The sequence below is a fragment of the Pteronotus mesoamericanus genome, unplaced genomic scaffold, assembly GCF_021234165.1.
Source record: "Pteronotus mesoamericanus isolate MK-2021 breed Mesoamerican mustached bat unplaced genomic scaffold, CSHL_Meso_final scaffold_167, whole genome shotgun sequence".
Taxonomy (NCBI): Eukaryota; Metazoa; Chordata; class Mammalia; order Chiroptera; family Mormoopidae; genus Pteronotus; species Pteronotus mesoamericanus.
The window spans coordinates 29,509,548-29,535,332 of record NW_026555308.1 but is presented as its reverse complement, the minus strand read 5'-3'; the positions used below and the strand labels follow the sequence as shown (position 1 = coordinate 29,535,332).

At 34.4% G+C, this 25,785-nt stretch overlaps 1 protein-coding gene across 9 annotated transcripts in view; it reads left to right on the top strand.

The window, feature by feature from the left end:
* CSNK1G3 (casein kinase 1 gamma 3) overlaps nucleotides 1-25,785 on the top strand; it is a 110,435-nt gene that overhangs the window by 13,308 nt on the left and 71,342 nt on the right. For all 9 annotated transcript variants that reach the window (XM_054589890.1, XM_054589897.1, XM_054589895.1 and 6 more), the window contains exons 2-3: nucleotides 15,781-16,206; nucleotides 23,135-23,175. In XM_054589890.1, the coding sequence (XP_054445865.1) occupies nucleotides 16,029-16,206; nucleotides 23,135-23,175 (219 nt within the window). In that variant the 5' untranslated portion in view covers nucleotides 15,781-16,028. The remainder of the gene's footprint in view (nucleotides 1-15,780; nucleotides 16,207-23,134; nucleotides 23,176-25,785) is intronic.

The following is a 25,785-nucleotide window of genomic DNA, read 5'->3' as shown; positions in this document are numbered from 1 at the left end:
AGAAAATTGAACTGTATGGAAGTATGACAATCAAAAAGTTAAAGAAGAAACATTCGTCCAGACCAGTAGGATGGATGGAGATGGGCAACCAGGTGGAGAGGACTTATGGCAAGGCGGAGGCTGGAAGGCCAGGTGAGCAGGTGAGATGGTGGCTGGTGGTCCAGCTTTTGCATGCAGATAAACCGGGAAGAACACTAGGGAAGCGAGAGAGACTGTGCAACCCAGGGTTCCAGCATGGGAAAAGAAAGCCTCAAAACCTCCGCCTGTGTAAACCTGTGGGAGTTGTGGAGGTGAGAGAAACTCCCAGTCTCACAGGAGAGTCCTTTGGACAGACCCATGGGGTCCTAGAACATACACAGATCCACCCATGGGGGAATGAGGACCAGAAGGGCCCAAATTGCTTGTGGGTAGCAGGGGAAGCAACTGTAAGCTGGCTCAGAGCCAAGCAAGCAGCGTTGTTCCCTCTCTGACATACAATGCCACAATGTAGAGACATGGGTTGCCCTGCCCTGGTGAATATCTAAGCCTTCGCTGCTTCCAATGTAATATGTGCACTGTGACAAAGAAATATGGACCACCTGAAAGAACAGGTCAAAACTCTAAAAAAAGAACTAAGTGACGAAGAGATAGCCAGTCTTTCAGGTGCACAGTTCAAAACATTGGTAATCAGGATGCTCACAGAAATGGTTGAGTATGGTTGCAAAATAGGGGAAAAGTAAGGGCTATGCAAAGTGAAATAAAGAAAAATATACAGGAAACAGAGTAAAGGGAGGGAAACTAGGACTCAAATCAATGATTTGGAGCAGAAGGAAGAAATAAACATTCAATGAGAACAGAATGAAAAAACAAGAATTCAAAAAAATTAGGAGAGACTTAGGAACCTCCGGGACAACTTTAAATGTTCCAACATCTGAATCATAGGAGTGGCCAAAAGGGGAAGAGGAAGAGCAAGAAATTGAAAACTTCTTTGAAAAAATTAATGAAGGATAACTTTCTCAGTCTAGCCAAGGAAATAGACTTCCAGGAGATTCAGGAATCTCAGAGAGTTCAAAAGAAGTTGGGCCCAAGGAAGCACACACCAAGGCACATCATAATTAGGTTAACCAAGATTAAAGATAAGGAGAGAATCTTAAAAGCAGCAAGAGAAAAGGAGACAGTTATCTACAAACAAGTTCCCGTAAGACTATCAGCTGATTTCTCAATAGGAACCTTGCAGGCCAGAAGGGGCTTGAAAGAAGTATTCCAAGTCATCAAAGGCAATGACCTACATCTACGATTACTCAATCCAGCAAAGCTATCATTTAGAATGGAAGGGAGATAAAGTGCTTCCAAGATAAGGTAAAGTTAAAGGAGTTCGTCATCACCAAGTTCTTATTATATGAAATGTTAAAGTGATTTATCTAAGAAAAAGATCAAAACTATGAACAGTAAAAGGACAACAAACTCACAACATCAACAACTGAACCTAGAAAACAAAAACATAAACTAAGCAAACAACTAGAAAACAACAGAATCACAGAAATGGAGATCACATGGAGGGTTATCAGTGATGAGGGGGAGGTGGGAAAATGGGCGAAAAGGTACAGGGAATAAGAAACATAAATGGTAGGTAGAAAAGAGACAGTGGGAGGTTAAGAATAGTATAGGAAAAGGAAGAGCTAAAGAACTTAAATATAGGACCCATGGACATGAACTAAGGTGGCGGGGAGTGCTGGTGGGAGCGAGCTCCAGGGTGGAGGGGAATAAAGGGGAGGATAAAAATGGGACAACTGTAATAGCATTGCTAAAATATTATTTTTTTTAAAAAAGAAAACTTAACAAAAATAATAAAACAGACTAGGCCTTTAACCGTGGTGCTCATTTTGGGGATTATATGCTTTTGGATTTATTCTGTTTGTCTGTCTTCTGTCTACAGCACTTAATTGGGAAGGATTCTCTTGGTTTAGACCGGGCAGAAGGAAACACTTTTTCTGGAGAGCTTGTTTCTATCAATTGTTTCATGTTTCATTTTAGAATTTTGTATAAGTCAGATAGGTTATTTATGATTTACTGTTGTTTTACTACTAAGTCCTTTAATGATGAGAGCTGACAATATTGTTATAATTAAAATCCCCAATTGTTAATAGCCTTGAATGAACCTTTTAAATTTCTGATCTTTGCCTATACTAGACTGTTATTTGTAATTATTTATTTTTATAAATTAGGAAATTAGCACTATAGTTAAGAAAGACTGTAACTTTTTTAAAAATAAGAACTATGTGTGAAATAGTATTGACTTTTTTGAGATACTTTCTCAATTATCTGGCATTATCATGGAATGAGCTGTTAGATAAATTAGAAGATTGAATTTATACTGAAATATTTTCTTATTTTTTAAGTGATAAACTTTATAATATAGTTTTGTTTTCTCAGTGCTTTCTAAACACACCCAGGTCTTTTCTTGATGATTCAGAGCTCTCATTCTGAACATCAGTGATAAAGTGCTGTTATGCGTGGGGATGTCTGTGAATTTATTGAGCTATATAGATCGTCTTCCTTGTTTTCTGTCAGATTTTTACTACTGATCTCAATTTTTTCATTTAGGTTTGATTTCTATTATAAACTTACTGGGGTTATTTTAAAATTAAGGTGGAGCTTAGGAGCTCTTACTGTTTAATGAACAGAATGTGCATTTTGTGACCTTTTAGTAAATTTTTTTCTTATGGCTCATAGCTATGTTTTGGAGAGTTGAAATTACAGAATAAATGACTTTTGCTTTGTGAGGTGTTATTCCGCTTGTAATATTTCTTAGAGCTATGAATTGCCTGTCTGGCATCCTTTTTCTTTTCTTTATTTGAAAAAGGGATGATCATACAAATTAACATTCTTAAACTTCCAAGAAGTAGTTCATTTGTTCATTCATTTATTTACTTGTTCATTTATTCAGTAAACTTTTAACCAGTGTCTGTTGTGTGCTGTGGATTATAAAATATAATGGGAAGACAGTAGAATAAAATATGCTGCCTGACCTTGAGGACATCAAATTTTAAAAAATGGGCTATTTTAAAGAGTAAAAACATTTTCCCTTGTCTTTCCTGTAAATTAGTAGTGAGATGTAACAGTTTGATCAGATTCAATTTCAATTTTTGTTCTTCTGTCAGGAAGATCAAAGTTTTGTCTTTTTGTGATGTTAGCAGCAATTGAGGATCCTTGCCTAGTTCCCGTAATTCATTAGGCATTGCATAATGATTATATTTGAATTGTATAATTTCTTATTTGATGGAATATATTTAAAGAACACATCACATACTCCTTATTAGAGTTGGTCATCATCATTCCCGAATTCCATATTTGTAAATTGCCTACCTGCTAAAATTTATATTCCTAGTGCTTTCCCAGTCATTCACAAACAGACATGTGCATGCATGGAATGGCAAAAATTTGAGAGCACGTTCCCAGTTAAAGTTGAACAAGGTAATGAGGTTTCGCCTTCTAGTTTTAATTTTGGGGCTATTTAGTGCTTTTGGGGGGGTAATTTTGCTGTTTAAAATTGCATCCAAACACAGTCCTGAAGTCCTGTTTAGTGTTCCTAAACTCAAGGAGGCTGTGATGTGCTTTATGGAGAAAATATGTGTGTTAGATGAGCTTGGTTCAGGCATGAGTTATAACGCTCTTGGATGTGAGTTTAATTTTAATTACTCAGCAATATATATTAAATAAGGTGTCTTTAAACAGAAACATACATTAAAACAAGATTGTGTATTGATTAGCCTGTGAAAATGTGACCAGAGGCTTACAGGACACTAACTCTGTATTTTTCCTAAGAGCAGTGGCTCAGTTTTGGCTTTCAGTGTTTGCAACAACTTTATGGAATCTATCTATTGAGAATCAACAGTTTTTGGTTTTGCTGAGATCATAAGAATAGACTTTTATTTACTGATAAAAAAATATGTTACAGAAAGCTGCAGTCTTGGATGTAGCCATTAAGAGGCTTGGTGAGACCTTTTCTGGAGTAAGTTTATTGCTGTATCTCCAGCACCTTGGACTGTTTCTGGTACAGGGAAGATACTCAGTATTTGTTGAATGAAAGTAAGTGCCCCCAAAGGAACATGCCTTTCTTTTGTTTCTTGGAGTTTAAATTTAATATTATTCTTGCGCTTGGGGTTTGTAACCAAATTTATGTTTATAGATAGTGAGATGACCTGCTCATAGAGATTGATATGGTGAATATTTAAGTAATATAAATTTAGTATGGAGTCTACTTGATTTTTGACTCCATTTATACTTAAAGAGCAAGAGATGAGGGTGATCTGTGCTTTGCTTGGTGTACATACTACAATAAATGATTAGGGGGCTAGTAGACATTTTCAAATGAAACATTCCTTCTTTCAACTATTGAGACTTCATTAACTATGAAAGGAGTATTATTAATGGGAATATAAATTTACCTGTGAAATTGAAAAGAGGAGGCACAAAAGACACTTCGAGGACCTTTGAAATAATCATCCTAATTACTGGAGAACAGTTAGACCTGAGTAATTAGAAAATTTATTTAATTAGACTCCCAGTAATATTTATGTATATTAAGGAAATTTAGATTTTAATAAAAGTTCTCATTTCAAAATAGATTTAGTTATAACCGATTATAACATATAATTTTTGACAATCTTATATTAAGTTTTTTTCAAACTTAAAAATATTAGTTGACCACAATTCTAGGAAGTAAATCTACCACAACCTGCAGATACGTATTTTACATTGTGACCCAGTGATACGTTCACATTCATATACAGAACCAAAAGAAAATCTCATTAAACAGAAGTGTTCGTATTATATATGTGCATTCCATTTTCTTTTCTATTTGAAACTATTTCATTGGAAAAAACTGCTGCTTGGGACCTATTAAATTGGTTTAATGACCCACTAATGGGTCATGATCCACAGTTTGGAGAACACTGCTCTAATTGAATTGGTGGTAATTTTTAAAAGCTACAATATCCTGGATCTTAATAGGAATATACAAAGGACATTACTCAAATCAGGTTTCAAAAATGTAAAGTGTTGTAATGATAGTTACTAAATATTTTTGAGGCAAGTTTCTGTAGCATGTAATTAGAGAAATTGATCTCCATTTTTGACATTATAGTTAATGATTGAGCCTTTTAAAAATAAGTGTTTAGTCTTTTCTTAGACAACCACAGTTGAGCTCGTGCCAGAAACCAGTAACTGGGACACTTGCTGCTAATAGAAGCATGTGATGTAACAGCTAGCCATCACATCACAAATATCCTTACTCATTTAAATTTAGGAGAATCCTAGGGACATGTATTGTAATGTAATGTTTATAGAAACTGAATAAGGCATTTGAAACAATGAAGGGGTCATTTCATATACTAAATATGAACTTTTTCATTTAAGATAACAAAGCATTGAGAAATCAGTGCTTTGACAAGTAACATGTGAAGGAAATTAATTTTAAAATTTTCATTCCTTGTAATTTTGTATTTGCAAAGAACATTGAATGACATGCTGAACATGAAAAGATACCTACAGAAACTTTTAATACTTATCGTAATGGGTACACAGAACAATTCTGTGTTTATTGCAGCAATAGTTGAGAAGCTAGGTAGAGTATTGAGATATACATATATATTTAAATTTAGAACTGCTCATTAGTGTTGACTTGAAAGCTTTAGCTAGGTCTGGGTGGTTTTATAAGAGGTAGAACATACTATACTGATATTCTCTAACTATTTACTCTGTTTAATGTAGTTGCAACCTAAAGGAGGTCATTTGGCTCTGTAATATCCTAAATTATTAGACCATGCAGATTAGAAAATCTGATTTTCTATTTTATGTTTTGAAGATTCATCAGTGATCATCAAATTAGAAGTACGCCAGTGGCCTACATTCTACTCATATAATCAGATTATGTCTAATGTTTTTTGTGTTTAGCAGCCCATTTTTATCTTTATTAGTGGATGTTACTACAGCAAAATTGTAATTGTTTATGAAAGCAAAGCAGTTGATTGATTATTCATATTCATTCATCTATTCTCAGGATAATTTAAAAATGCATCCTTTAAATAAATTTAGTCTTTTTAATATATACTTTAATGTCATGCTGAGAATAATTATAGGTGCAAACATAATTTATAAATGTTTTGCTACTATTTTTGTACATTTGTGTAGTTTTATGCCTATTGACTAAATACATGTCCATTCTTTTTGGTTGTAGACCATTTAAGGTTTACGTTAACTGGTAGTATGTCTTATAAAAAGTCAAATTTCCTTAAGTCAAATAATCATTATTTTATTGTGTTATAAGACATTGTAAGTGAGGCATGAAACTTTCTTTTCTCAGTAGTTTTTATTTCTGTGGATGCCTAATTTTTAAGTTGACAAGTGGCATTTTTTTTCATTTTCTTCCTTGTAAGTTAGGAATTTAAAACTTCTGAGAGAAATTTGTAGTTATTGTTTTGTGTGTCATTTATTTATCTATTTATCTATTTATTTATTTTTAGAGAGGGAAAGGGAGGGAGAGAGGGAGACACCAATGTGTGGTTATCTCTCAAACGCCCCATACTGGGAGGGAACCTGGTCTGCAACTCAAGGTATGTGCCCTAAACTGGGAATCAAACCAGCAACCCTTTGGTTCACAGGTTGGCACTCAGTCCATGCAGCCACACCAGCCAGGGCTGTTTGTAGTTATTATTGTTGACTGTATTTGGTATAATACAATACTAGGATGATTTGTGGATTTTTTAGTAATTGGTGTAATTTTAATGGATACTGAATCTTGCACCTATTTATATTTCTGTTTTTTTTTTTGCTTGACTACTAGAAGACAGAAAAATAATCTTGTTAAGTGAAGGTGCTGAACTTCATGGTATTCATTTTGTAAGTTAGTATTACATAGTTTTATTTCTAACATTACTTCCTAATTTCTATACTTAAAACTTCTCTCAGTCCTTTGGTAGTGAGTATGTCTGTTATAAACTGCCCTAAATACTTTTCTATAACAAGGTTGGCTTTTAAATAAAGTACAGATATTATTTTGGTTTTAGAATAGATTATTTCTAAGCATGTGGTATATAGTAATTTAGTGAGAAAATAGCAATATGCTTTTCAGTAGTTCTTTACTTTTTTTAGGATCATATAATATTTTGACAATTTGTTGAAAGCTATGGATTTTCTCTTAAGAAAATGCTCAGAAGATCCATGGATTTCAGGTTAAGAACTCCAAAACTATCTTCAATATTGGTGACTTTATTTTCATTCAAAACAAAGCAAATCAAATCAAAACAAAAACTGATTTGTAAAGTTACTTAATACTTTTATATTCAATCATTTGAAATATTTTTATTAAGGTTTGACAGCATTTTAAAATATTTATTTTAGGATAAAAATTATCAGTTTGTTTATAGAATTAATATTTTATTAAATTAATGCATATATAGTAAAATATTAAAATAATACAGAAATATGGATAAGTCTCATATCTCCAGTCTTTGAAATTTTTAATAGATAAAACCACTCCTTTTTTTTTTTTTTTTTGAAGAACAACTTAAAGTCTGTTATCAGGCCATTAAAGGAGAAAAGAAGATTCCATTAGGAACTTTTAATCAGGATCCTATCTAGAAAAAAAATCTGATGTTTAAAGAAATGATCATTTTGATATTTTTCAGTAAGGAGTACTCTGAAGCCAAGAAGGAATTTATTAAGTATTCACAAACTTTAATAGTTAATCTTAGAGATTATAAACTCTCTCATGTCTATTTTTTCTCTGAGTCTGAAGATGTTCAAAACCACTTTTAATTATTTTAGTATTAAATGCTTCAGTGGTTACTTTTATAGTTTAATATAATGTTTATACAGTTGTCTCTGTTCTGTGTCATACTTCTCATTATTTTTTAAAATTTTCTTTTCCCCAGTTTTATTGAGACATAATTGACAAATAAAATTGTATATATTTAAAGTTTACAGTGTCATGATTTGACATACATACATTGTCAAATGGTCACTACCATCAAGTTCATTAACACATTCATCACCTCACATAATTACTTTTTTAAATGGTGAGAACAGTTAATATATATTCTCTAAGCAAATTTCAAGTATACAATACAGTATTATTAACTATAGTCACCATACTGTACATTAAGATTCTTAGAACTTACTATCTATATCTAAAGTGTGTGTCCTTTAACCAACATTTCCCCGTGTCTCCCAGCCTCTAGTAACCACCATTCTATTCTGTTTGTATGAGTCTCTCTTTTTTTTTTTTGTTTTAGACTCCACAAATATATGATACCATACAGTATTTGTCTTTAGCTTATTTCACTTAGAATAATGCCCTCCAGGTTCATTGATGTCCTATCAATGGCAAAACTTCCTTCTTTTTATGGCTGAATAATATTCCACCATGTTTTCTTTATTGATTTTGTCGGTTGACAAACATTTAGATTGTTTCCATATCTTGGCTATTGTAAATAAAGTTGCAATGGATAAGGGAGTGCAGACATCTCTTTAAGATACTTTTCTTTTGTTTCCTTTAGATATATACCCAGAAATGGGATAGCTGGATCATAGAGGAGTTATATTTTTAATTTTTGGATGAACACCCATCCTTTTTTGCATAACAGCTGTACCAATTTATATTCCCACCAACAGTGCACAAGGGTTCCCTTTTCTCCATATTCCTGCCAACATTTGTTATCTCTTTATCTTTTTGATAATAGCCATTGTAACAGGTGTAAAGTGATATCTCATTGTGATTTTGATTTGCATTTCCCTGGTGATCAGTGATGTTGAGCACTGTTTCATATTTGCTATTTGTGTATCTTCTTTGGAAAAATGTTCAGATCCTTCACTTATTTATTTTTAAAATCCTCATTGGAGGATATATTTATTGTTTAAAGAGAGAGGAGGTGGGGGAGAGAGTGAAAGAGAAAGAAACATTGATGTGAGAGAGAAACATTGATAATTTGCCTTCTGTATGCTTCCTGACTAGGACTGAACCTGTCACCTAGCCGTGTGCCTTGACCAGAGATTGAACTGCAACATTTTGGTATATGGGATGATGCTTCAAACAACTGAACTGTCCAACCAGAGTGCCTTTGCCTTTTTTCAAATCAACATTACTATTATTATTTTTTGCTCTTAATTATATTAGTTGCTTATATATTTTAGATATTAACCCCTTATCAGAAACATGATTTGCAAATAATTTCCTCCATTCTGTAGTTTGCTGTTTAATGTTGTTGATAGTTTCATTTTAGTACAGAAGACCTAGTTGTTTATTTTCACTTTTATTGTCTCTGCTTGTGATATTGTAACTTAAAAATCATTGTCAAGACCAATGTCATGAAGCTTTTTTCCCTGACTACTGGTCAAGATAGAGGTGTAGGTAAACACAGCTTGCTTCCTTGCACAAGCACCGCTAAATTACACCTAAACTATAGAACTATCACTCAGAACTGTCAGTAGATCGAGCTGTATGGAAGTCTGACAACTAAGAAATCAAAGACATTCATCCAGATGGGTAGGAGGGGCAGAAGAAGGGAGATGTAGAGACAAGGAGACGCAGAATGGACTGGTCCCACACCAAGGAAGGGTGGATAAAAATCGTGAGGGATATCTCAAGAGGGATCCCAGCTCGCTACCAGACCACCATCCCAGGGTTTTAGTGCCAGGAAGATAAGCCCCCATAACTTATGGTTGTGAAACCCAGTGGGCATTGGATTGGAGGCAGAGACTGTGGTATTCCCAGACATCTCCTCTTAAAGGGCCCTGCACATGGACTTGTTCAGACTCACACCATCTGGGCTCCAGCCCTGGGGCAGCATCTTGAGGGCACCAGTGGCATACAGAGAGGAACTGAAGTGTGTGGCATCATGGTGAGAGCTGCGGGGGACAGCTTTCTCCTCGACAGAACTGTAGTCAGGGACCATCGTACCTATTCTGAGCACCCCCCCCGTGCCCCCCCCCCCCCCCCGCCGCCGCCAACACATAGCCACAGTGTGGTTGCACCGTATCTGAGACTTCATAAATCTAGCTTACATGGTTTGCCTCACCCTGGTGATTACCTAAGGCTCTAGGCTCTGCCCCATTCAACTTATGGGCCCCCCCAAGCTGTTAACAGTGTCTTTTCCATGTGAATGGCTTGGCACAGGCCTCAGACCTTCCTAAACCTGCTCAAACATGTAACAGCTGAGCCCAGCCCCTTACATACTCTTGGTAAGTGGCCCCAGGCCCAGCACTAACAGCAGTCATCTGCAGATTGCTTTATAGCTTATGCCAAGTGGCCCCAGACAGAACACAGGTGGTGGTTAACTTGGGCCTGTATCACCTGGGAAACCTGAGAGTCTGTACCTAGTAGACAATTACAGACCACGTCGGAACACAACCACCCAACCATCTCCACAAGCCATGGGGAGAGGTAGTTGGTGACCAGTGGTCACAGTCAGTTCCACCAGCTGACTGCCTGAGTAAATCCCTCCCAGTGACCTGCTGACAGCAGTCAAGACTCAACTACAAGAGGAAGGAATACTCAGCCCACATGGAGGGAGCTCCTTGAGTACCCAGCTTTGGGGGTAAGAGAGGCTGTGTCACTGAACCTTGCAGGACACCTAGTACATTAGGCCCTGCAGCCAAGACAGGGAGTCAAAGCAGCTCTGCTTAATGCATAGAAACAAATACAGAGAGACTGCCAAAATGAAGAGACAAAGGAATATAGGCCAAATGAAATAACAGAACAAAACTCCAGAAAAAAAACTAAACAAAATAGAGATAAGCAATCTATCAGATTCAGAGTTCAGGGATGCTCAAGGAACTCGGTACTTCAACAGCATGAAGTTATCTAATCAGAAATGAAAGATACACTAATTGAAATATAAACAATTTACAGGGAATCAACAGTGGAGTGGATGAAGCTGAGAATGAAATCAGTGATTTGGAACATAAGGAAGTAAAAGACATCCAATCAGAACAGCAAGAAGAAAAAAAATAATAATAAAAAAACAAAACAACGAGGATAGTATAGGAAGACTCTGGGACCATTTTAAGAGGTCCAACATTTACATCATACGGATGCCAGAAGGAGAAGAGAAAGAGCAAGAAATTGAAAACCTACTTGAAAAAATAAGGAAAGAAAATTTCCCTAAATTGGTGAAGGAAATAGACATACAAGTCCAGGAGGCACATAGAGTCCCAAACAAGATGGACACAAAGAGGACCACACCAAGACACATCATAATTAAAATCCCAAAGGTAAAAGATAAAGGGAGAACTTAAAAGCAGCAAGAGAAAAGCAGATAGTTATCTACAGAGGAGTCCCTATAAGACTGTCAGCTGATTTCTCAGAAGAGACTTTGCAGGCTAGAAGGGATTGGTGAGAAGTATTCAAAGTGATGAAAAGCAAGGACCTACAATCAAGATTGCTCTACCCAGCCAAGCTATCTTTTAGAATTGAAGGACAGATAAAATGCTTTCCAGACAAGGTAAAGCTAAAGGAGTTCATCATCATCAAACCATTATTATATGAAATGTTAATGGGACTTATTTAAGAAAAAGATGATTAAAACTATGAACATTAAAATGACAATAAATACATAACTACCAACAATTGAATCTAAAAAACAAACTGCAAAGAAGCAGAACAGAAACAGAATCATAGATATGGAGAACATTTGGATGGTTTCCAGCTGGGAGGTGGGTTTGGGGAAATGGGGGAAAAGTGAAGGGATTAAGAAGTATAAATTGGTAGTTAAAGAATAGACAGGGGGATGCTAAGAACAGTGTAGGACATGGAGTTGTCAAAGAACTTAAATGCATAACCCATGGACATGAACATATGAGGTGGTTGCTGGAGGGAGTGGGTTGTGCTGGGTGAAGGAGGGCAAAGGGAGAAAAATTGGGACTGCTGTAATAGCATAATCAATAAAGTATAATAAAAATAAGAAACTTTCTCCTCTATGTTTCCTTCTAGGAGATTCCAAGTATTACTCCTCTTTAAGTCTTCTACTCCCCTTCAAGTCTTTAAGCCATTACAAGTTAATTACTGTGAGTGATGTAAGATAGGTGTCCATTTCCATTCTTTTGCATGTGGATATTTATTTTTCCATACATCATTTATTGAAGAGGAAGTCCTCCTCAATTGTGTGTTCTTAGTTCTCCATTACCTGATCATATATGCATGGATTTATTTCTGGGATCTCTATTCTGCTCCATTGATCTGTGTGTTTGTTTTCATGGCAAGAGCATACTGTTTTGATTATTATAGTTATGTAATATAGATAGAAATCAGGAAATGTGATACTTTCATCTTTGTTCTTTTTTCTCAAGATTGCTTTGGATTTTTGGAGTATTTAGTGGTGCTCTACAAACATTTTTTGTTTGTTTCTCTGAAAAAAGCTATGGGAATTTCAATAAGGATTCCAATGAATTTGTAGATCACTTTGGATAGTATAGATATTTTAACAATATCAATTATTCCAGTCCAAGAACATGGGATGTCTCTCAATGTGTTTGCACTTTTTTTACTTTCTTTCATTTTTGTCTTACAGTTTTCAGTGTGCAGATCTTTTGCCTCTTGATTAAATTCACTCCTAAGTATTTTATCCTTTTTGATACTATTGCAAATGGGATTACTTTTATAATTTTTCTTTTAGAGAATTCATTGTTAGCAATGTCAACCAAAAAATGGTTTATGCTGTAATAAAGAATAAAAAGCCATTTATTTGAGCAAATAAAATCAGAAAAGAGGACATTTTATAACTGTACTACAGAAATACCAAGGATCATAAGAGACTACTATGAGTAATTATATGCCAACAAATCAAATAATCTAGAAGAAAAAGGTAGAGTCCTAGAAACATGCCGTCTGTGCAGACCAAATCAGGAAGAAATAGAAAATCTGAATGGACATATAATTACTAAGGAAATTGAATTAGTAATAAAAAAAATCTCTGAACAGAGGCAAGCTCAGGACCAGATGGCTTTACTGGTGAATTTTACCGAACATTTAAAGAATTAACACCAATGTGACATGAATTCTTTGAGAAAAATTGAAGAGGAGGGAATATTCCTAAACTCATTTCGTGATAACAAAGCCATATAAGGGTGCTACAAGAAAAGAATATTACAGTCCAATATTCCTGAAGAATATAGTTGTAAAAATCCTAAACAAAATACTAGCACACTGAGTTTAGAAGAATATTTAATAACCATACACTGTGATTAAGTGGGATTTATCCCTGCTCTGCAAGGCTGGTTTAGTATTAAAAAAAATATCAGTGTGATACACCACATTAACATAATGAAGAATAAAAATTGTATGATCATCTGAATAGGTCCAGAAAAAAACATTTGGCAAAATTCAACATCTTTTCATAATAAAACTCTCAATATATTTGGTATAGAAGGATTGAACCTCAAAATAATGGTTGCCTATGACAAGTCCACAGCTAACATTATACTCAACCACAAAAAGTTGAAAACTTTTCCCCTAAAATCAGGAACAAGACAAGGATGCCCATTCTTACCACTTTATTCATCATAGTACTTAGAGTTCTAGCCAGTTCAATTAGGCAAGAAAAGCAAGTAAAAGTTATGCAAATTGGAAAGGAAGAACTAAAATAGTCCTTGTGGATGCATTATGTTTTAATTCTATACCTAAGGGTAATGAGATTTTTAAAAACTCATCACCTGAGGATATGTTTTTATTGATTGGTGGGGGGTTGGGGAGGAGAGAGAGAGAAAGAGAATGAAAATATATCACCTCTATGCACCCCAACTGGAAATGAAGCCTTTTGGTGCGTGGGGCGATGCTCCATCCAACTGAGCTGCCTGGCCAGGGCGAGAGAAATGAAATTTTTAACTCATATAGTCCTGTTCCAATTCTGTCTTTAAATGTTTGGCTAGTTATGTTTACTACTTCCATTGCTTACCTTTGATACTTTTAGTGAAATTGAACATCTTTTCTTATGTGTATTGGCCATGTGTATGTCCTCTTTGAAGAAATGTCTATTCAGGTCCATTGCCCATTTTTTAATTGATTGTCTGTTTTTTTGGAGTTGAGTTTTATAAATTATTTATAAGTTTTGGATATTAATCCCTTATTAGATATATTGGTGAATATGTTCTCCCATCTAGTGGGTTGTCTTTTTATTTTGTAGATGGTTTATTTTGCTATACAAATACTTTTTAGTTTGATGAAGTCCCATTTGTTTATATCTTGTTCCCCTTGCCCAAGGAGCTGTATCAGAAAAAATATTGCTATGAGAAATGTGTGTCATTTTACTGCCCATGTTGTTGTCTAGGATTTTTATGGTTTTGAGTCTAACATTGAAGTCTTTAATCCACTTTGAGTTTATTCTTGTGTATGGTAAAGGAAGGTGGTCTATTTTCATTTTTTTTTTGCACATATATCTAATATTCCCAACACCATTTATTGAATAGGGTGTCTTTACCTTATTGTATGTTTTTGCCTCCTTTGTCAAATATTAATTTACTCTAAGGGTATGGGTTTATTTCTGGACTCTGTTCTGTTTCAGTGATCTATATGTCTGTTTTTTATGCCAGTACCATGCTGTTTTGATTACTGTGGCCTTGTAATATAGTTTGACATCAGGTAGCATGATTCCTCCTATTTTGTTTTTCTCTCTCAAGATTGCTGTGGATATTTGGGGTCTTTTGTGGTTGCATATAAATTTTTGGAATATCTGTTCTAGTCGTGTGATAGAAATTGCATTGAATATATAGATAGCTTTGGTTAATGCGGACATTTATATAGTGTTAATTCTTCCTGTCCATGAACATAGTATATGCTTGCACTTATTTGTATCTTCAAATTTTTTTCTTCAGTGTCTTAAAATTTTCTGAGTAAGTCTTTTACATCCTTGGTTAATTTATTCCTAGGTACTTTATTCTTTTTGAAGGAATTGTGGTTGGGAGTGTTTTCTTAGTTTCCTTTCTGATATTTCATTATTGGTGTATAAAAATGCAGTGCATTTCTGGATATTTATTTTTTATCCTGCTGCTTTACTGAATTCATTTATCAGTTCTGGTAATTTTTTTTATTGGAATCTTTAGGGTTCTCTATATACAGTGTTACATCATCTGCAAATAATGACAGTTTTACTTCTTTCTGTCCAGTTTGGATGCCTTTTATTTCTTCTTGTCTGATTGCAAAATTACATTTATTTTTTAAAGCCTAGTTTAAACGTTACATAAGAATTAATTTCTTTTGATAGACAGCAAGACCGATCTTTGTATTATCAGTTCTGAACACCATTCCCATGTACAGCTGGTGGGTAATAAATATTTGAATAAATTAAGATCAAACGGGAATGTATATTTGAAAATGAAGTATATGAACAATGAACATGTGGAAGGTATTTTTAGTAAGATTTTACTAATTTGCAAGTACTCTCTTTTTCTGCTCTTTAACTGAAATTCTTTTATTGTTTATTGGATTATTTTTAGTATTTTTTAAAATTGAAATGATTTTAGGTTGAAAGGTCTAGTTTAGTGAATGTATATTGGCTTATGAAACACTCAGTATGTTTTTGTTTTTTATTTTTAAGACGTATAGCTGAATCTTTGATTTCTTTTTTGTGATCTCTCTGTATTAAAGTATAGGAATAAAGGATCATAGTTAATTTAAGAGTTTGCTGTGGCTTGATTTTAGTAGGCGTCAGTAAATAGCAATAATACATTGTCTGAGTTTTGTTATTAACTTCCCCAACATAAATATTTTAAATTCTCTAAGGTGACTAATTTTCTTTTTTAATGTTTTAGCTCCCTATCATTATCAGCGCGCATCATTGAAAAGAAAATTTTGAAGACATGTTTTGCTGAAAAGACAACTGAGAAAAATTTTACGAATGGGATGAACACATACCAGTTAATTGACTACCCACTGCAATTTGAATGTTAACATTTCCCACCTGGTACAGTTTCCTAGTGATGTACCTGTTCTCACAATACCCTATTTCAGTGTACTTGTCTTGATTAAAGAATTCAAAGTGGAGTACCGCAAACTTGATATGGATAATAAAAAGAAAGACAAGGACAAATCAGATGATAGAATGCCACGACCTAGTGGTCGATCGGGACACAACACTCGAGGAACTGGGTCTTCATCCTCTGGAGTTTTAATGGTTGGACCTAATTTTAGAGTTGGAAAAAAAATTGGATGTGGCAATTTTGGAGAACTACGATTAGGTAAGATTCTTTTGTTTATTCTTTTATGTTGGAAGTATTATTTTTAATGAAGGACACTTTCTAATGAGAATGATTTAGTCATTTAATTGTTTAGTTTGTTGTAGTAATTTTAAAGAATCTAGATGTTGGAAATTTTTTACATACTTGAATATCCATTTGTGAAGAGTTCTCTAACACAGGAATACCTGTTTGCTTGAAATTAACCATGCAGCATATGAGAAAAAAGAAAGTAAATTAAAAAGTCACAGAAGTCTGAAATAGGTGCCAGAGAAGCCTTTGCAGTGCATTCCTTAGGAATGATACTGTGTTTAGGCTACTTTCTCAGATTTGAAATTTAGTAACTGATCACTTTTGGAGGATATATATGGCTTAAAGTCAAGGTAATATACTGAAACTCCATAAAAATCAGTACAATTTACATTGTTGTAGTTTATCCCTCCACCCCCGACCCCCCAGAGTATATCCAGGATGGGGCTCAGAGTGGGAGACACAAAGTACTGATTCAGTTTATTCTTATAATCAAGCATGTTTGAGAAACATTGGTACAATTAAACCTCCAAACTCCACATTTAAAGAAATTGAAACTCAGGCAAGGTTACCTGCCAAATGTCACACAGCAATTTAATGGTAGACTCAGAACCAAAATCTAGGTTTTAATTCACATTAGAGATATGGTCATGTTTACTGGACAGAAAGAAGGAGGAAAGCATGGTTATGTGGCAGTCAATGTTGAGGTACCTTGAGGGATCTGGTCAGTAGACCACCAAAAGTAGAAATTTAGGGATTGAACAGGAAAGACTTGGCTTCACACATTTTCTTAGATCCAGCTCTACTTGTTAGAAATAAGTTCAATTGTGTGTTTATGTACTCAACTACTTTTCCTTTCATCTTGTAAAACACCCTAAATTGTAGTTAGTTTTTCATTTTATTAGTGTTGGTGTAATGTACGTTAAATCTTTAAATAGAAGCAGCCTAGTAAAAGGTAATGATATATATTGTACATAGCTGTAATATGATATGTCTGGCATACTCTTTTGCATTTTAGTAGGGAGTCACCTTTTAAAGGGTGACTGATATTTTTTGAAGGATATTGAATTAGATATTTTGAATTTCTTAAACTGTTTCTGATTTGGGAGTTAGAAAAACCAGTTTATTTACTTGTCCAACTTTAAGCACCATCATCCATCCATTCAGAATTTATTGCATATTTATCATATGTGAGGTATGATTAGGCACTGATAATATACTGAAAAATACAATAATTGCCCCTGCCATTATCGAACACATAAGTCACTTAACCATACAGGGCCTCAAATTCCTCAATTTTAAAGTGAGATTATTTCCACTTTCTAGGTTATTGCAAAAATTACATTTAGATGGAAATATAAAAAATTAGCACTGTGCCTGCATATTTTAGGTAACTGATGATTCTTTTCCTTCAAAAGATGGTACCAAGATAGTTCTTTTTAAAAATTAAAATTATGGCATGTTGTATGTATATAGTTTTAAACTTACACAAATTAGCTCTACAGCTATATATTGTTATATATATTTGTACTATATCTATTGTGTATATGACTAAAATACTATATAGTACTTTAGCCATTTTTATTTGAAATTGGTTTCATAGGATTCATTTCAAAATAACTACATATATCTATATCTATATACTGTGTGTGTGTGTGCGTGTGTATATATACAAAAAAATCTAGTGAACCATTTTGACCAGTGCAACATGAGAAACTATACGTACCATATACTGAAACTATATATGCTAAATGCTGAAAAAGTAGTTAAATACCCCTTTCCTTTGCAGTCTCTGAATAAGCAGGAATAGGAATAAGGTGATTTGTTAACCCATCCATCCATTACCTACCTCTCTATTGGTATCTATTTTATCCGTGGATATTTATTGTATATTTATATATGTTTATTTAAGTGCATTATCTATATTTATATGTATATCTGTTTTATGTATATTTATAATATACTGTTGGCCCTTGAGCAATTACTAAATAAAGGGACATTTTACTCCTTTTTTTAAGGCCCCAAATGATTTCTCTGTACAGAAAAAGTTATTATAAGCATCATTCTTTTAATACCTGGATAAGCATGCTTATGTTAAAAGTTGGTTTAGATTCTTAAAGTGCCTTTTTAAAAATCACATTTATAGACACATCTCAAACATTTGATTTCTGGCACTGTAACTTTTGTGATTATTTTTTGTGTAAGAAAGAATATAAGCTATACATATTGTAGGTAAGTGGTTTTCAACAAAATTGCTTTTGGCACTTTTGGCTGGACAGGTATTTTTATTTTTTATTTTTTAGAGGATTGTTCCACAGCCTGGTGTCCAAACTGCTTAGACACTAAATAGGAGTTGCACCTCTACACACAACCTCAGACACACAAGAAGAGACAGTACTACTCGCTGTTGAAACTACTCTTATGGATAATTATTTTCAAAAATAAAGTTAGGCATAAAAAATTGGCCTTGAGATTTTTAAAAAATAGGTAAACATTTTAAACAATACTCAAATTAATTTTAGGTAAATTTTTGCTATCATTTAATCTGTATTCTTATTGTAAAGTGATGAATTAATGTACTTTGGTTTCATTGTATCTTTATATTTATATGTATTGGTAGTAAGGCTTGCATTCTTCATGTTAGTAGATGTATTTCTAGCTTAGACAGTCACTGAAGCCCCTAGAAATGTTTTTAACGGGCATTGAATGAGACCAAATATAGCTAGCTAAAATACAGAGTTATACTATATATATATATATATATATATATTTTATGTTTTCTGCATGTTTTATATATTTTGTATATGTTTTGTACATTCTGTATATGTTTTAAATGTTTTGACATCTTGCCAAACCTTTCTGGCTGAGGACATATTGCTCTTCCTGGGGCTAGCCAGTCCTCACTTGGGAGCATGCCTTTGATCTACCAACTAAACAGTCCAGATCCATGCCTCCTCTACCTGGCTTTTATACTGGGAGGCAGTCTTTTTTCCTAATCATCCCATGCCCAGGTACAAGAGACCGCCTATAAAGTCCAGAGTCCACCAGAATTATTCAAACTAGCCAATTATAAACTGTTTATCCTGCAGATGAGCTTTTCCCATGGAAACTAAAGGCCTTGGCCTAAGCTCTTTCCTTGCTTCTGTCTTCTACTTCCTGACCAAAATATTATGCTTCCCGTGATCCGTCCTGTAGGACCTGTAAGCATAACACAGTTTTCCTGAGCCTCTTTTTTGTCCCTTCTTGTGGCTGCATCTGACTGACCATCACATTAAAAAACAGCACAAGGGTGTCATATTACTTTATGAATTACCATATCTGAAATAAAATATTGTAAACTTTTGATGTAATAAAGTATGCCACAGGCATTTTCATAACTTCTTTTATTTTTGTTTCTTCTTATTCCTATATAGCTCATAACTTTTTATTTTATTGTTTTTATTTAAGAATTGTTGGAACTTCTGCAGGCTTTATGTTATATATTAAATAAATACGCAGATTTGAGTGGATTCATCATTTTTGTTTATTGATTTCTCTACTGTTCCTAACTGAAGCATATTATAAAACTTATCTGAAAAATATAATAATAAGGAATAGACTGATGCTATAGCAAAATGGTGTGAAGCAAAATAGTTTACTTTTTCCTTTATAATACAAACCAGATGAAGATCACCCAGGGCTGTCAGGGTACCTCTGCATCCTCAGTATGTGGCTTCAGCCTCTGTGTGTAAGGTCTTTGCTTCAGTTGTTGCTATCTCCCAGCCAGCAAGAAGAAAAAGGACCAGGAGAGCCCTTTTTCTTGGGACTGGGGAGTGATATACCTCATATCCAGAACTTAATCACATGGCCACACAGTAGAAATAGAGGCTAAAAATGTAGTTTCTAGCTGGATAACCATTTAAAAATCTGGGCATTCTATTATAGAAGAGAGAGCATGGGTATTGTTGGGTACCCACCAGTTGTGCTATAAACATATATATTGTTTTTGTAAAACATGGTTTCCTATAATTACCATCCATATACTACAAAATCGGTAAAAGCCTCTTTTTAAGTTTAATATAACACAGAGTTCTATTAGGAATATCTTCTAAAATTGGATTAAAACATCAGTTAGCTGGAACCAGTCTACTTGGAGCCTTCTCTTAACTGGTTTCGCTCTACACATATGCTCCTCTCTCACTCATACTGTACACACACACGTAGTTTGTGCATCATTTGGTGATGTATATAACAAATATTGATTAAAAGCCAACTATATGAGGCCTATGCCTAAGCTAGGTTGCAAAAATGCATTGGTAGTATTGTTTAGTCATTGTTCATGTTTGTAAATATAACCTCAAAGTTCAGCAAAATCTCTAGTGTTCAAGAAAAGATGGTGCTTTTAGGATTTAGGGCTTTCTGCTGTGATATAAAAATAGACATTTGACCATATAAATACTAAAAAATAGTTTTAGGAGTATTGGGTATATTTTGATTCTGTAGAATCAGTATTAAACCTCATTTCTTGTCCTATGAATATTTACTCCTCATGTATATGTAAATAAATATATGCAGAATAATTATGAAAAGATAATTTCTTGCTAAAATAAAAAATTCCATCTTTGAACTCAAAATTGAATTGTTTGTTAGGCATCAGTTTTTCAAGATTAAATTATTCACTATACAGTTTTTAGAGGAAGCCTAAACTTTCATACATAAAATATTCTTGAAAATGTGTATGAAAGCACAGCTAAATGCTAAACTAATTGACTAAAAATAAATGATTTCTAATTTTTTAAAATATAGGCTCAATGAGTATCTGAATACAGCCTAATAGTCACCACTTTTGTTACTCCTATTGAGTTCTGTCTTTCTGCTAATTATAATGGGTTTATGAGACTTATTTATTATTAGTATGAATGCTTTTTTCTTTTATCATTTGTTTTTATAAAAAAGGATAAAATTTGCAAAAGCATTATAGTATTTGTGTGAACAAACTGCTGTACAGTGGTGGCAACATATCTAAGACTTGAGATTTTGTCTATAAGTTTTATTACCATTGATCAGCTGCTTTATAAAAGGAAATTAGGTGGGTTATGCTGGAAAAATCACGTGTGTGAAAGTTGATGCTTGTCTGTTCTGTGTTCAGTATCCAGTGTGACCAGGGCCAGTTATTATCACAGTTGTTAAAAAAAAAAAATGAACCTATCATAGTTCTGTTTTTTTGGTTTTTTTTTTTTTTAGTAAAAGTTATATATGCTTATGGAAAAATACTAGAAATTCAGAAATCACATATTTTCATTCTTTTTACTATACTTGTAAAGAAGTATTAATTTTATATCAGATTTTCTTCATGTACTTAACTGCTTTTAAAATTCTCCATAGTACTGTACTTGGGCTACAGATGGTTTACCCATTGGGCCTTTTTAGATTATTTTCAATTTGCTATTATAAAGATTACTGTAATTCATTTGAATTGTTTACATATTAATGGTATTAAATGTTTATTCTGGCTTGTTATTTACCTGTCTTTGTATGTGGTAGATATTTTTGATATTTTTTAACATCCAGAAGCTTAAAATATTTTATGCAATCAATTCTGTATAAAATCTTCTGACCTTTTAATTTTTTCCCATTCTTAATACTTAGAAAAGCTTCCATATATTTTTGGTCTGATAAATATTTTTCTTAGATATATGCACCCCTACGTTCATTGCAGCATTATTTACAATAGCCATGATATGGGAAAAACCTCAGTGTTCACTGATTGAAGAACAGATAAAGAAGATGTGGTACATATATGTACTATGGATTATTGCTCAGCCATAAAAAAGAATGAAAACTTGCCATTTGCAATGATATGGATGGACATAGAAGTTATTATTCTAAGTGAAATAAGTCAGAGAAAGACAAATACCATATGATTTTACTTATATGTGGTATCTAGAAAACAAGTGAACAAAGAAAACAGAAACAAACTCATAGATACAGAGAACAAATTGATGGTTCCAGATTGGGAAGTGGGGTTGGGGGATGGGTGGGAAAAAAGTGAAGGGATTAAGAAGTATAAATTGGTAGTTATAAAAATAGTAATAGGGCTATAAATCATAGCATAGGGAATTAGCTGTGAATGTTATAATACCTATGCATGGTGTCAGAAGGTACTAGGCTTATGGGAGGATAACTTTCTAAGGTATATAAATGTGCAATCAACTGTGTTGTACAACTGGAACTAATATAATATTGTCTGTCGATTGTAGTTGAAAAATAAATTTAAAAATAATAAAAATATTCTTGTTTTGTGCCTTGTATATAACTCAAAATATTTGGAATTTAATTTGTTTATACATTGAGGTGCTAATAACTTTTTTCCTGCAAAGTGGTTAGCTAGTTTACCAGAGCTAATAATTGAATAGTACTATTTTATTTTATTTTTAATTTATTACTGATTTTTCCATGTATTTATTCTATTTACTGGATTACATATGAATCCCAATAAGATCACATCCTGTAATAATAGTTTTAAAATGAGATGGTAATTGGGAGAGGAATTTATATTTCTGTTTTTATATAGGAGTTCTGGTTTTGAAATTTAGTTTAGCATGTGTTTGACTCTTGATTACTTTATGAGTTGTGTACAATATTTCAACAAAATAAGAAGCTTTCTATTTTTGTAAGTGGGCTGCTATATTTATTAATATCACTTTCTATTCTGAGTCCAGGTGAAACACTAAATATGTCATTGAACTGATTAGTATTTCCTCATCATTGAGGTTTTTGTTAAGTAGTTGGAAGCAACCTATGCTTTCTCTAAATGTACTATGTGCTCTTTACTTTTTTCACCTAGAGAACAGTTTTATATAATATACCTTTAAAAATTAGTTACTGGTAGAATCTGACATTTTTTCTTTCTTTTTTTAAGGGAAAAATTTATATACAAATGAATATGTGGCAATTAAACTGGTAAGTTCATGTACCTTATTTTTTCTTAATTCCTTGTTATTTCTTTAATGATTAACTTAAACTTTACTTTTTAAAATTTCACATCATTTATAACGAGTGTTTATTGGGAAAGTGATATACAAAACTAATCTTCAGTTATTAATCTCCTAGTGTCATCAGGCTTCTAAAGAATATGGGAATGTTTAGGATGTTTGTATATTCCTGTGCCATGAAAACTCAACCCCTTTACTTTGACGGCATTATAGAATTGAATTTTTGAATTTTGACACTATTTTTAATTTAAGGAAGCTGGCATATAGCCATTTTTAATTAGGTAAAAAATTAGCATGATTTCTCTTTCTGATTCAAGCATTTGAACAAAAGTGCCCTTTGTATTTAGGATTATATTCTTTGAAACTATTTCCAGGTATCTTCTGAAATCTCCTCTTGTATTGATATTTTATATATGGTAAAGCTGACTATTGCTTGACCTTCAGGGATTCAGAAATACTTGGTATGGGTGGAGGATAGCAAGGAAAAGCAAACTCCCATGGGACTGTCTTGTGGTACTAAATGTGCCTGGTATGACAGCTCTAAGGCATCTCTCTTTTTTGGAAGAGTTGGGATCTGGGAATTTTTATAAGATATAACTTTCTTCGGCACATCTTTTCTATCTGGTTTGCCAGCCAGGTTTCCAAGAGGTTAAAGTGTGGCTTGGTTTTTCCAGTCTGCCTGCCATTGTCAATCTTGTCCCTGCCAAGATAACCACTGTATTAAGGTAATATGAGATTAATACATAAAGAGAGATGATTAGAGGAAAAAGCAAGTGGGAGAAATAGAAAACCTTTTGGGATAAGCTTGAAACTGTACCACCTAATTTTGAGCATATTTGTGAGTATAGACCAAGTTTCACTGCAACAAATGTTTATTTTCACTGAGAAATAAGATGTACAGTAGGGTTGTGGTGCCACAAAGACTGGCTGGCTGACATGTGGATTTGGACTGGACTTTATCTAGAGGAGTTCATCTTTGTTTTAAGGTCTGGTCCTTGGCTTTATGTCAAAAACTCTGGTTAGTCATCTCATTAGGATTGTCACTGTTAATCAGAGGTAAATTCAATCAATTCACAAAATCAGTCAAGTTCTCAGAAAATTTAGGAAGAGTTAATTTCTAATTTTATAATGAAGTTTTTTACTATTACAGGTTCAGAATGCCTAAATCAGTTTAAATAATGTTATTTTTCTGTAGGCTGATTTACATAGAAAGCCCAGTTAGATTGACAAGCTTCCTTCATGAACATGAAATCAGGACAAGAGGAGTTAGTTTGTATGAACCACAGTGGGGAGGCTCAGAAGGCAGGTACTGGACAGTGTTTGAATGGGCATTACTGGCTTTTGTTTCTTTGGGATTCTTCCTTTTTCCATGGTCTATGCCAGTTGTCTAGAATCTAGATATTGTATGGTGTTAGGAATGGGGGTGGCACACAAGAATAGAAGCATGGGAGACTGAGAAGATGGTGATTAAGTAGGTGGAAGCTGAGTCCATTTGCCCTTGCCCCCAACATGGATACTTGGCTGACATTCCAAAAAATAAACTGAACATGCAACAGAATCTTAACTAATATGAAGTTTGGAAGCCAAGGACTACAGAAGATGTCTCACAACAGGTGGTAAGGAGGTTATATAGGGTGAAGGGGCACCTGTGCCATGTGGGCGCCATCCTACACATTGCCAGCGTGGACAGAAATCGCAGCTTTGCTGCTCCCTCCCCTCCCAGAGCAGAGCACCCCCAGACCTGGGCCAGGAGTGACTTGAATACACAAAGTCCAGGAGATGCTGACTACACACACATACTGTGAGCAGCATGCACATAGCTTCAGTGGCAAACGCCAACTGGGAGAGTGCCAGAGAGAGAGGGATTCTCTCTGTCCCTAGGTCAGGTGGAGGAGGCAGGCTGTAGCCAGCCATGACAGTGAGAGATTTTTGGCTTTTTAGAGAGGTGGTGTGTACAGAAAGTGGAACAGTGACTTGGTGCTGCAAGTGGGAATGCCCAGAGAGACTTTTTAAAGGGGAGTTGAGGTGTGCTGGGCCTTGTGTGCAGCAGGGGGAAAGCACTGAGGGTGTGAATTGAGCCCACTGAGTGCAGCTGGGCAGAGAAATCAGAAAGGTGCATAGCAAGGGATTTCTTAGACCTATTCTGGTATGGCTAGCAGCCCAGAGGCTGTGCAGAGTGGAGAGTTTGGATCTGGGTCTGCTGTGAAGGCAGTGGGCTGGGAACTGGATAGGTGGGAGTGGAGTGCCTGATATTTAGAGCCAGAGAGAGCCCCCTTCCCCATTATTTACACTGAGATCTATCTCAGTGGAGATTGATCCTCTGGCAAGGGAAGGATGCACCTAGCCCCTACCTCTTGCAGAACAGGCAGGAGAGAGGCTCAAGAATCCTCTGCAGGGTGCATATCTGCAAGAGAAAGACATAAAGAGAAACACCTAAAGGTCCCATTTTGAACTGCTTAGGAAAACAAAAGATACTCGTTCCTAAGGCCCTATTCCACTGAGGCCAGCAAAGCAGGGAGATCAGAAATCAGCATCCTCTCCAGCCTCAGCTGACACACAGAGCTTCCATTAGCACCAA